The 14,075-nt window shown below is 40.0% G+C and overlaps 1 protein-coding gene across 1 annotated transcript; it reads left to right on the top strand. All coding sequences in view use genetic code 11, as the record gives it.

Moving 5' to 3' along the window:
- Nucleotides 1–3,071: 3,071 nt before the first annotated feature.
- On the top strand, nucleotides 3,072–7,929 carry EGR_00545 (hypothetical protein; the record flags this gene model as incomplete). Its single annotated transcript, XM_024489794.1, has 5 exons — nucleotides 3,072–3,215; nucleotides 3,945–4,071; nucleotides 6,543–6,618; nucleotides 7,429–7,570; nucleotides 7,759–7,929. The coding sequence occupies 5 exons, from the start codon at nucleotides 3,072–3,074 to the stop codon at nucleotides 7,927–7,929; spliced, it is 660 nt and encodes a 219-aa protein (XP_024355791.1).
- Nucleotides 7,930–14,075: the final 6,146 nt, after the last annotated feature.

Below are 14,075 nucleotides of genomic sequence, written 5' to 3'. Positions count from 1 at the left end.
CTCAGTCAGGAAGCTTTTCAATCTATCACTAAAGTTTAATCTTTTTGCAATGCAAACATCCAACTGCCCACTTTAGGGTGTCAAACAGGAGTGCCGATTTTTAAGATGATAAATACTTCATCAAAACAGCTAGGCGCGATCCTGTGACCTCAAACTTGTAACACCTTTTATGAGGGAAAATAGTTTTAGAAGAATAATATTGATCAAATTGAATGAAATTCAATGTTTTACTCGAGGTCCAGGCTAAAATTTTCAAGTTATTTTGCATGAGCCCACCTTTGTGCTGTGAATGTTTCGTCATGCGGAAATTCCTCAAAAATGCATCATTGGAATGCGGCGAGACTGGTCATACAAGACTCCTCTTCAAACACCGACACAAACTACACTAAGCATTTGCAGCTGCTTGTCTGTGTTTTAAAAACAATGGAAAAATTTACACGTTAGCTAAAACAGATAAATCTGTATGGGTAAATCCCGCCCTGAAACTGGTATGAAATTATTACTCTGACCTTATGTTGTTAATGCATGTATTCTAATTACCAAAGCTTGCAAAAAAAACTGGCAGTGCGTGAACAAAGACTTAATTTCAAGAAATAAGGTTGAAGAAAAGCTGTCGGCGATGCAAAATGAAAGATTTGTTCTGTTGCTTCTTCTACTCTTACTATTGCAACTTTTTCGATAAAAGCTCCGCCAATGCGACGGAGAGAGTCTTTGTGATTTGCCTGGCGGGTGAGGTAGGTGAATGACACTTTTTATTCAGGCGACTGCTGTGGAAAGGTAAAAAGCGCTAGTCGCCTGGCCTCTATCCCACTGACTCATGTGCTGATGAGCCGTTAAGGTCATCTGGGCAAGTGTTATGAAGAAGAGTGTCTAAAACTTGAATTGTGATCCTAACGGATATTCCATTTTGTGGTGTTGAGTTCAATAAAACTGGAACGGTAAGAATATAAACACTGTGAAATAGAGTGATTAGAGGTATTTATATCTCCTTCATTTGATGATGGCGTGTCAAACAAGCTAGATATTACCAGCTCGTCAGTAATTGCTAATACAAACAAGAACATTAGTAGTCTCTATAATGCCTCACAATGAAATGAGATTTCTGAATGCAGTTAGTAAAAGGTAACCGCAATGACTGAGATAATTATCAGTGATAAAGGGAAAAATGCTCCAATTCCACTTGATAGAAAGAAAAGGTAGTGAAATAGGTATTTGGGAAGAAAAGTAGAACAAGACCCAAGTCTACAGCCTTCTAACGTGAAAAAGAGTTAAAAATACATATACGACATCATGAAAACCAAAAGCAAAAGACTAATTGTAGCGATTTTGATTCCAGATTAAATCTAAAATTAGTACGGAGTAGTAACCGAAACTATGAGTCTGATTATTCAAAAATCAAGAGTAATTATGTACACATTTTTTTGGGTTTTGACATCAAAAGCCCTCGAAAATAAAATCAAAGACTTCGAAAACTGTACTGCTGGACTGAAACAACTGAAATTATGCGGATGATATACGAGAAGAGGCCATTACGCATCACATGCCCAAAACCGCATCCAGTAGAACTGCTAAAGTCGCTCAAAAGTAAAATGAGATGATTTGGTTGCAGGAACAAAGGCATCTAAAACCCATCATATGGAGCCATCTCTCAAATAATTCTTATTTTTCCGATAACCATCTCTACCGATGAAAGGCTCAGCTTCACATTACTCCCTAATTGGCATATTCGCGTCAAATGTATCCCATGCTCATGCGGTGGAAGGAAAAATGAGGGCGAAACAGACTCGAAGACAGAGGAGACAATCGTGTGAACATGATTTCTTCATTTGGAAAGCTATGCTTTTCCACATCTTTTGGTCCGATGCCCGCATTACAAGGACAGTTAATGCCTCCCAAAGAGGCACACAAGTACAACACAGTTAACTTTACTCCGTTATCTCACACCTCCTGTTCCTCAGATAGGTTCGGTTTCTTCTTGATCACCATATTTGGAGATCCAATTGCCACAAGACTGCCTCGCTTAAGGTGTCTCAAGGAATTACAAGCAGAAGCGATCAATCTTTGCCCCTTCAGGCATTCTCTCTCATTCTCTGACAAATACTTTTTATCTCTGCAGATATGTATCGCTCTCTTCGAATATCAATTTCTCTGATCCCATTGCTACAGCAGCATAAACAAAGGAAACACCCTGGAAATCGATTTCGTCCGCATTTGAATAAACACTTCGCTCTTTCAAACCTGATTCCTACCAAACTTCACCATTCCACCCAGAGAGAATATATCCCACATCCACGACTGCCTACATGAAGATCGGCCAGCTCGGTAGCCCGCTTCTCCACGAGTTGGGCACGCTCCTGCGACAGGACCTCCAGCCGAGCCACCTCGGCATCGCGCTCCACCAATCGCGCTCGCAGTTCCTCTATTTCAGCTTCCGCAGTCGCCTTGTCGTGGCTGCATTCACCGCCTCGGTGGGCACATACTCCCGTCGCAATTAACGCCTCCTTGTCTACTCGCTCCCTGGTCAGCTCAGCTTCGAGGTCAAAGGGCTTTTTACCGGATCCGCATTTCAGCTCCTGCAGCTAGAGAAAAGAGAATTTAAAGATGTAGAATGGCTAATTAGGGACCTGCTTGGGAAGAGAACTTTAATGGATTACTCCCTGAGGGAGAACAAATCATGTGACTGGAGTAGGCCAAACACCATTTTTGTTGCTATATCCTGTTGGAAGGCAGCGCAAAGCAAAGGGTTGAATATCTGATAAACTGTCGCTTCTGAAAAGACGAAGGCAGCTGAAAATGGAAGCAATAGATCGGTAATTTATTGGAGAGAGACCTGTATAACTGGAGAATCTAATTCCAAACAGAAAATCCGAATTGATGAAAGCAGAGTTAACTCATGTGAAATTAATGGCGATTTCGACTTTTCATAATGCCGGTGAGCATTTTTTAGGAAAGCATTAGTCGCATAATTAATATATCTCCGTAAAAATATAAGCTGTTTTTAGTCCACATGAAATATCTTAAAATAACATAGGAACATTAAATTTTTAAGCTACTCGTAAAAACTTATCTGGATGGGAAGGACAAAGTTCACTGGCTACAAGCCATGCGAGAGGAATCCACAAAGCCAGAAAATATATTTCGTGGTATGGATATCAATAAATGGAGACAAGTGCTTTTCAATAGATATCAATTTCGGTGACACATATCATTTTAAAGTTTGATGAGGTGAACTGCTGGGTAACTGATAAAGATAGTAATTGATAAGTGGTAAGATGGTTTTTTGATATCACTCAGGGGGGATGATTAAATACGAAGAGTGTTTTAACTTTAACTGTTGTTATATGAGGCTAACAATTAGTAAATGAAGTTAAATTGTTTTTGCCAAGCAGAAAAGAAGCGGATTTTCCGAATGATTAGCGAAGGCACAACTGCATGGGGTTTCTTATAACGGTGGTATCGGTATCAGACTCATATGGCCAGGATAAAAAACGCTCGAGACAAAAACGGACTAAGGTAGATATTAGATGAGAGTAAAAATAACAGCTATTTGAAAAAAGAGGAAGGGGTTAAATAATTAGCAAACAGATCACAGTGCTGTTTGTTGCCTCAGCAGTGGTGCCTACGCTGACTACAAATGCGACATGTTGCGCTATCTATGCTCCTACACCTCGAATTCTTCTGTGCCATTTGAACAGTTATGCATAACCTCATGAATGTCATAACGTCCTCTTGGTTAGCGAAGGGGTTATAGTGCATTATTGGTACGTACAGCAATAATTCATGACCTATTCAAGCCTGGAATACGTTTAAAGCCTAAGTTCTTTGTGATTTGTGAGAGGAAGATAAGCGTATCTTTCTACCTCAATCAACTCATCATCTTAACTGACTAGGAAATTGGGAGAAGAATACAACAAGTATTACAAAACGAGTACCTTTTTACTTAGCTTAGACTTGCGGTTGAAGTAAATTTCGGAAACAAACTTTTATTGCGTCATGACAGACTGCACATAAGAAATGATCAAAAGCCTAAGTATATTGCTAAGAAAGTTGCGACTATGCATGTACCCACAGGTTGGACAGGAAATTGGAAGAACAGTGTTTTATGAGTGAATCTGAGATTAACTTATACGTTAGAGGCAAAAAACCAAGACCTGATTTGTTTGGAAGTGTTTGAGAAATGGAAAAGGCTAATGGAATAATCTAAATTCTACCACAAGTTAATGGTTTTTTCCTCGCACTGATATTATAGCTGATGATTTACTCGTCGATTGTATCAAAACTCAGACATTTTGGCTTTTTTATTTTGTATGGTGCCTACCGATTTGCTAGAAATGGTGAGCCTAATTGATGTATGCTTTTAAATCCTAGCGTTGATTGAAGGACAGAAAAATTGCTCTACGATGATTAACGGTAAGGGAGAAACTCAGGTTCGAAATGTAAAAAGCACTGTGGGACAAGTAATCAAGAAGCAATGAAAAAAAGATGCTTTACTTGCATATAATGCCCCTTATTCTTCCAAAGAATTATTTTCATCGCATCTTTTATGCCACACAATTTAAGATTAGTGCTATTGGCGATGATGTATTACCAGTAACCAGTCAAGAGGTTGATGATAACGCCTTACTAAAATTTATTTGAATCTGAGTTAAGCCACTTTGGGGTGGACAAAGCATGGACGCACTAACAATCGTTATACCACTCATTTTCAAATACGAAATCTAGATGAAATATAATCCAATCACCTTTGGGATCGAATTAAGAGGCTGTAAAGTTACTTAGCTGAACCGCACAATTCACAATTCCCCTGGATTTTAAAAATGGAAGATATTTTCTTAAGGCAAAGCTTAATGAAGTTGGCTTACAACGTAGGTGCGCATTTCACATGACATTACCTTTTTTCTTTGCTTAAGGAAATTAGCAAACAAAACCGAGGACATTATTCTTCTCCTGGCAGCCGGTAGTGCACGAATTTACGCTCAGCGTGCCGCTTAGTATCACCGTTATTGTCACTTGTTGGTTGCCTGTCAAGCAGCACAAAAGCAACTTCCATTTGACCCCTTCAACTAACAATCATAGTACATCAAGCGTGAAGTTTCCACTCTCCGAAAGTACTAAGGCAAAGAGCAGATGGTGGCACAACATCTAATTTGGTCTCATTGTCACCCTGAATGCTGCTTGCGAATAATTCGTCACGTCATGCAATCACTGCAGCAGCACGTACAGCTGCAAGTACAGGTAGTGTAGGATTGATAAGCATGATATGAGGTGGTGACGATTCAAGTAGCAATAGTCTTTCCGGAAAGCGATCTTAAAACTAATTTCCGGGTTAAAACAAAGGTGCCAAAAGATTAACTAGAAACATTTGTAATGGTATTTAGCACAACCTAAAATTCGAGTCTATTGGCGACATAATCGAAAAGGTTTTTCATCTTAGTAATGTTTGGCAAACCAGAATTTCACCTCGTAAATTAAATGAGCAAACCACAGAAGAGGGATTGTCTTTGGGCTTAGCGTTTTGTGTTCTCACGATATGAAAGCGAACCAACATTGTGAAGTCATCCACTTTGGTGATGGATCACCTGGAGGCCCGAAACCAACCATCGGAAAAGTGCTAGTGGTTTTCTGATTGACGCTACTGTACAGTCACAATTTTATGGGAACGATGACAAAATTGTGATGCAGGGAATACATCCCTAGAATTATGATGAGAGGACACTTGTGCGATAACAGGTTGCTCGCAAAAAGCACTCATAGTAGTAAACCTAATAGCTGCTCCTTTTTTTGAGGATTACAGGGTCTTTTACAACTTAATTGCCTCCCACGCAGTTTTTGGTCTAACTAGTCGACAGAAGACAGTAAAACAAGACAGCAAAATGTTTAATTCGTGGTAGTACAGCTGTTTCGCTAGTAAAGTACGCCTAAATTTACGCCATAAACTAGCTTCTCCACCCACCTCGCATTCACGATTCTTAATCTGCGTCTCTAGCTCCCTGATTCGATCACAGAAGGCTCCCTTTTGCTGATCTAAACACTGCTCCACCTGACGCAGCGTGGCGAGTGCAGTTTCGCGCTCCTTCGCGACACTGTGTAGCTTTTCGCGGGCCTCCGCGAGCTCCTCCTGAAGACGACCCATGTCTCGGTTCCAGCTTTCCACATTGCTGGTGCGCTCTCGCAGAGACCTCCACAGGGCATTCCGATCAGCCGTCAGGTTGTCGATTTGGACCTTGTCAGCTTTCAGCTGAAACGAACAAATAAGGATTCACCCAGCTCATAGGAGCCTACTGAACCCTTTAACTACATGAAGGTGTATTACCCTATCGTTAAATAATAGTTTAGGTCGGATCTGTTCGTCTGGACTTATTGGACCCCTGAACTAGTTTTCAGCATTTTAAATAATATACAATACGTGTTCACAAAAAGGTGCGATTACTTTGGTATAGTAACTTAGTCATCACTTCCGCTTCCTCCTAAAGCACACCGGTCAAGCTAACGCAGGGCTCTTTGACTAGTGACGTTCGCTTTTGTTGTTTATACTAATTCAGATGAAATTGTTTACGCAAAAGGACGTCTCCCTCTCCAATTCATATCAGTAATTGGAAAACGCAATCTCGGAGGCACGTATATTGTTTACAGGAGACTGAGTGGTCGAAAACAATCAGATTTCTATTGTTTTCAATGTTTTCAGTTTTAAGTGAAGTCATTTGAAAAGCTCAATTCATATGCAGCGTGCTCCTTTCTGGTTACAAATTATCCAATGCCCACTAAATGTACATTTTTGCCGTGACTAGAATAATCGCACTTTTTTGAAATTCCCTTTGCCTCATTTATCCCCCATGTTTTGGGCGATTCGCTCGAGATAAGAGTTTTCCCTTTTTATTCATTTCACCACGTGCACAACAAATCCTTTTCATCATGATTGATGCTTGACACTGCTCTGCCCTACTGATCGGTCAATGGTTCGATCAGCTTGCCAACGCTCGAATCCTGTCCCGCTAGTATATCAGAGTTACATCTCATTATTACAGCTTTCTAAGGTTTTTTATGCGAATTAATCCCTCGTAAGTTTGGTACTTTACCTTCATATTTGCATTTCATTGGTCCTGAGGAGGTCTAAGGGCTATCTTAATTCCACTTCATCTTCAACTTTATCAGCAATTTAAGTCATTCTTCATCCTGGGTCCTCTAATTTTCAATTATGGACCTCTGGATTCATGGTAATAGACTGAATATCTACCCAACTCTATGTAAGCAAATTACGACTTTGATAAAAATGGTACCCCTATGATATTGTTGTTTTCAAATGATGATGGATAGTCTTCAAATGCTGGTATGACAGAATCATGCATACCACGCCTCAACGCATGGAGCAAGTGTAAACTTGAGAAGAGCTACCTTTTTTCTGCAGTGAAATGCGGAGTTTATTTTTAGAAATATTGTTTTATGCCAAGCAGAAGGAGTTGATCTTTACATACACAATGTTGGAAGGAGAATGGCCTGTGGTGAAGAAATACAAGGGATAGATGAGGCTAGTAAGAATGCCTTTGCGAAAGTTGTTTGGAAAGTAACCTTTGTAAGCTCTGCCCATTAAATACCAAGTATCATCTACGGCCTCCGTTAGCCTTTGTGGCTCCGTGGCTTTAGTTCCCTTTATGGTTCAGACCTGTGAGTCTGATGTAGGGTTATGAAAATCGGAATTTTTCAAACAAAGTTGCACTGATCCAAAAAATTGTGTTAGCATGATCAGTTAACCTCTGTCAGGTAAAGCATATTTGCATAAAAATCATTTCCGATGACATCAACGAACAAACAGGAAATAAATTTTCTGCAGCATTAGTAATTTGGCCTTTACTTGCTTACCAAATTGATTTTAATTTAGTCATAGATATAGCTTATGCCTTTTTTTGTCATTTCCCCCAAAATTACACCTGAGAACTGATTAATGTGTCAGGGTCAAGTAAGGGAATCGAAATAATTCATCAAAATCAGCGATAATGGTTCAGACATTAGACGTTTGATGAGTAATGGCGCTGCGTCTGTAGGAATCGCCATGCAGGGGCATTATTCCTTCAAAGAGCTAATATAAATCAAGGCTGCAATAGTGACTCATACGGGGATTTAAATTAACTAGCACGTAAGTTAATCAAAGTAAAACTACCCAAGCAACAATTTTGTCAAAATGTGGGGCCACACCACTCCCACTTAGGGACAATGAATGGAACAAAGCAGAGGCAATGTGGTCTGAAAATAGCACCCAAATACTAGTTTTAAGGAGCAGAAAGTGAGTAGGAAATTACCTCATGAGCGAGTTTCTCGTTGGCTGTTTTTTGAATGGCCATTTCGTACTTCATCACCTTCTCCTCATGACGCACACTGCTAACAAGATGGTCTAAGAGGGTCTCGATTCCATCCAAAAATCTCTCCCACTCTTTCTCCATTGACTGCTGTTCCGAGAGTTGAAGAAGCAGCGTATCCCGTTCTTGACAGAGTGTCTTTATAAAGGGCAAGGAAAAAATCGGAAAATTACTGCAATATCGACAGTTTAGTCTTGACTGTATAGCAAAATAATAACATAAGCAGAGGGCCTGAATACATCTGTCGGCAACATAGTCTGGTTGGATCAAATTAACTTCGTAAAGCCATGACTGCATGCATGATTTTCTTATCAGTAACACTTCTGCTATCTGCCTCGGAGCAAAAAAAACCACCATATATTAATTTTATTTGTATTCTAATATGGCGACAGCTAAAACGCGTAATTAATCTCAAAGCAAAATAATCTACTTTTACTTGGTGCAACCGGTTATCGTATACTCCGGTAAAGAAAAGGTGTCGTACATCTGTGATGCCAGACGCACAAGTGACCCCCGTTTGGGCTCGATAACCTACACCAATGCCCTTGCCCACTACTTGTTGATCTTTTGACCCGACTTATTTAAATTACCACTGAATTAGGTTTTTTTTCAGTCGCAGAAGAAATATTTGGTACACAGAGATGTAAAGGTCGCCGTTTTATTGCAATGGGAGAATTATGTTTTCTGAGTAATTAGGAAAGAGGCCTTCAACCAAGCATTGTGAGTCCAATGGCTTCATTTCAGACATGCGCAAAACTGCATTAATGGGGAACCAGAGGAAAAAGAACTGCGAAAAATGCCTTAGATCATAAAGTTAGGTCTCGAAATAGGCATTGCAGTTGTTTTGTTCTTTGCATTCCATTGAGCGGATTTGCTGAGATAATTTAACCACTTTTCAACATCACGTAACTTAGATCTACTGGGTCGGATAATTTTGCTCCTTTGTCTTGTTTTCACCCATTGAACTGCTATTCAAGAGGGTTATACTTATAATCCTTGCCTTTTTGGCACCTCAATTTTTTAAACAAATTACCCCTAAAGGATTTCATCTGTGTAGACCCACATTTACTACTAAGCAGATGGCTGAAGTAGTGCAATGCAGATGCACATAAATTGTTGATAAAACCTAGAAATGTAGTTTCAGGCTTTACAATTCAACAACCTTAGGCCATTTTTAAAAAAATGACCAAATAATTGTTGCTCAAACCAGCTTTACTCCAACTTAGTAAAGATGGCGGGAGACAGTATAATTTAGTCAGACAAGTTTGACGATGCGGCAACTAAAATGAATCCGAATAAAGCCTTTCTAGGCAATTACTGAGAGAAGATTTGTTGTGGGGTTATGTTAGCTGCGTTGTTCTCCAACAAATCCGAGAGGGTTAATTTGATTGGTTGCTAGTGGAAAGTGGTGAATCGTGACCAGTCTATCTGCCCTTCGCCCTATTGTTAAGCCTCAAGTAAGGACATGTGCTTGAAATATGAATCACCACTCAATTACTTCGTGGTGGTGCGCGGGCATGCAGTGGCACGATGGCAGCTGCGGTTATGCAAGCAGCCCACAGCGATCATTCCCCGTTCTTTCACTTTTATGCAATGCGGAAAAGTGCCACACGCACACACACTCCGTTTCTAATGCCAGTCATAAATACAAATCACAATCACGACCTCAGCAAATTCTGTGCCCATGGGAAGCCAATCCAGTTTAGCCTAACCCAGCCCAACCCCGAGGACTTTTGATAAGACGGTGCGTAATTCAACTGAAAGTTATTTTCGTGTGTGTTGTGTGGCCACGAACGGCGGCCTATTTGATCTCCAATGGCCTGGAATGCAGTGAAACGAGCTGGTAATCAGGTCGAAGGGACGTCTCCTTATCATTGGTGGAATTTCCCACAGTTTTAAAAATTGCGTCGGTTCCGATGCTGCAGTTACTCTACGACAGAAAAGGAGTCGATTCAGCGTACTCAATAGCTTGGATCGGATATCGAAATTAGATGCCTTAAAAGGGTAATGAATGTGGGAAATTCCACACAATGGTTCTACTAATAATTTATAAAAATACTTTTAAATATGTATTTTAAGTATCCAAAGCATAATTGGGAAAACTAGCCACGTCTTCGATGATTCATTACATTCGGTAGAATAGTAGTCAATAAATAAAAAATTCAGGAAATTGAGTTGAAAAATGTGGGTGGATTAGCGATGCACTTCAGTCTGGGAGTTAGTCACATCTGAATGAATGGATCAAACAACTCCTTTGTTTTTGGACCCTTGCGTCCGACTTCACAATGTTAATTTAGTAGCTTGTCAAAACCTAAACTCAGTAAAGTAACTATTGAAAATGGCAGGAGATAAGGAAGGAGCGAAAAAATACGCCTGCATTTTTAAATGCCCGGGTTCTGTTACAACATGTGAAAAAGCCTCGATCAGAAGCCTCTCGCAGAAATGCAAACTAAGGACCATTAAGAAAAGCAGTGCATTTTCTTCCACAAAAGATGTTAACTTCTGCACTTCTTCAGTGCTAAATCGATGCTTGGGAACGGTGCTGCCTTTTGCAACATAGATATCAGGTCGTGACGCAATTGTTTTCCATTGTGAGGACCTTTTCAGTCTCACACGATTTGCCTTCCATTACGGTGGCACGAAGCTCCGCACATGGTAATTATCCTGCTGATCTGCCAGCCCTCCCGTAGACCGACATTAAAGCTACTTTCGTGTATGCACGTGTTACAACATCATTAGGAGTAACTAAGGTCATTTCAGGATAATATTATGATTAAGAAAAGTAAAAACTACACCGACAAAAATCCCATCCACATCAAGCAGGGATTCCTACCTCTTTGTTGTTCCAGTTGCTAACAGAAATTTAGCATACATGGAACATATTCATTACAATCTATTCCTCCATTAATGAAGTAATTCCCTTTCCATAATGATATTACTTCTGCAAGTAGTTAGCTAGCACAAATTGAATGCAAGGAAGGTGTTCTTAATCTAACAAACAGGTCAAAATGTTTTTCATCGATTATGTTCCAGTATCAGAAGGTTTAGCATTTCCGCTAATTTTAAGAGGGTAAGATTAATAATGCCTGTTTTTTTATTTCCACCGAGAGAGGGTGAATATAAGACCACCGCAGTGCATATAATCGCGCTCTCACAGGCTAGCTTAGTGCAGCTGCACCGCTGACCTGTTGTGACAGCACGATGATTAGCACAACCACCTGATCTACACAATCTGGCGCGATTTTTGTGCTAAACCTTGACACGTAACCACCGCTCTGCTTTGTCTTGCTACGAGTAGCCGTCCAGGGACAACTGCTCTTGGGTTGATGCACTGACGAAAGCTGTGGTGGGAATTTCAGCATTGGTGAATATAGAAATATGCACATTGACTACATGCAGGATCTTTTAAGATAGGTTACAGAGACTTTGCATCTTTCAGCTGTTCATGATCAGAGTAAATAAATCATTCGATCCATAGTGTGCCATGAGTTCAGTACTAGTCAATGACGCGCTGGCAAGCTATGACAATTACGACCGCTGCCGGATAATGACCGCCTCTCAAGGGAACAAATGCGGGTACACACTTTTTGACATTGGAAAGAGAAGGAATCAATAAGTTGCACTTGTATCAAGTCCAGCGTGATCTTATACTCAAACATGTGCCAATATAATTAAAGCACAGGTCACATACCAGTTTATGGCCTCAAGCCAAAGCGTTATAACACCCAACTGATTCCACAAGGAGGGGGGAAGTTTGGTCTGCGTTTTCTCGAGGCCAAACCGCTGGACATTACAAGCAGCCCAGGAATCTATCCGAGAACATCCTAACTAACGTTAAATCTCGTTTGTGAGGCACATAAGTTCAGTTTTTGGCACTTAACAAAGTAAAATGTCTTCTAGCAGATTTTTAGCTTGACGTTCGGAGAGAGAGTAGATTATTGGAGTTTCGCACAGTCAGAAATAATTTCTTACCACTCGTAGCCGCTTAGTGGGTGTCCAAATCCCTAATTCGCCTTAATGCGAGTTAAAATTCAAATAAAATAGGAGGGTTTGCTTTGGTAGGCTAATTTATGTTTTTCTCTGGTTCAAAAGGCTTTTTCCCTATCCTCAAAACCGAGAAATGTGTTCTCACATAAGGTAGAGATCATTGCCCTTCTCTCACCTTCTTTGTCAGCAGACACGTTTGACCTCTTTTTAGTGATAAGACACTATGTGGAGCGATTAAACAATGACTAAGCTAACGTCTCAGATACTTTTTCATTCATTTGAATGGAAATTTACTGAACTGGTGATGATAGTACCTGTTACCAATCATTCTCAGTCCAAAAGTACCGTTTGAATTACTGAGCAATTTCAAAACACTTTACCCAAATTTTAGGCGTTTTAGACGTTGAGAAAGTACTTTTTAGTCCTTCCGATTAACAACAGTAGAATCGAAAATTTCCACAATTTTCTGTTCGAAAGTGATAAAAGAGTTAGTTGGCTATGCGCTGGTGGCACTTTACCATGGAATCTTGTGGGAATCCGAGTGACTATAGAAGGGAATATTGCTTGTTTTGATTAGCACTTGACTCTGTGTGGGACTCCGTTGGGTTCATGAGCTTGCCATGGTTGAAGTCGACCCTGACGTACTGATTTTGAATAGTTGAGCTTCTTTAAAAACTATGTTGTTTGACGCTTCAGTAATGATGAAAGACTAAACATGCTCACTCATCGGCAGGATTTTCTCTTTGCGCATTAATTTGACTAATTTTGTCAACAGAATATATCCACAAACCTCTTTACTCAATTGTGAGTAGGAGTAACTCATTTCTATTTGTAGTTTCGCAAGAAAATAACCACATGAAAATGTTTTGCACACAATTTTGGCTTCTGATACAACCCAACGCATGTTTGACCATTTATTTCATTGTTATCCACATTATGTGGAGCCTTGGTAGCCATACGATGCTCTTTAGCGGTGCCTACCCCGACTGCCGGAATTTAAATGTATGGGTCAGCCTGATTTTGATTGAAATGAATATTCACAGTTGACGTTAAAGTCAATGGTGCAAATAGACGGTGCGTATAATTGAATGAATGCCTAGATTTCCATTAGTCAAATCGTTCTAACCAAACCAACTCGTACATGAACATTTACATTGGAAAGGTAAGTGATATCTTCAAACTTGGAACTACAGAATCTACTTTTGGTTTCCCATTAATTCTCTACCTTCAGCCAATTATTCAGGTGAATAAAATCGTGCAGATTTCTCGATGTGCGTTGGGTGTGCACAGGACTCCTAGAAAAAAGTAAACATTCCATGTTGTGCTTTTAAATGTTCTTCTGTTTGATTAGTTATTGCCCTTTACTATGGGCAAAACCTTGCCGTGACATTGCAGTGGGGATGACAGGACTGAGTGACTGAGCATGAAATAAATAAGCTCACAAGTTTCTGTGGATTCCTAGATCCTTAGGCATGGATCGTGCTGCTAACTTTTTACAGGTGAAACTGGATAGAATTTGCAGACAAAAAAGAAACTCGAATCACTTTGAACTGTGAACAGTTTAAAGAATTAGTAAGCTTACTGAAATTCCATCTCAGGTTTTTACATTCCTTCAGTCTTTTAAGTATGGTCAAATAATGCATTACAAGAATTCCGATGATTGTGGCCGGGTATCCATTTAATCGCGTTGATTTCTATTAACAGAAACTCCCTGTGTGTTATGTAACATGGAAGTGT

Source organism: Echinococcus granulosus, assembly GCF_000524195.1.
Source record: "Echinococcus granulosus chromosome Unknown EG_S00002, whole genome shotgun sequence".
In the NCBI taxonomy this organism is placed as follows: Eukaryota; Metazoa; Platyhelminthes; class Cestoda; order Cyclophyllidea; family Taeniidae; genus Echinococcus; species Echinococcus granulosus.
This window is presented reverse-complemented; position numbering and strand designations above follow the sequence as displayed.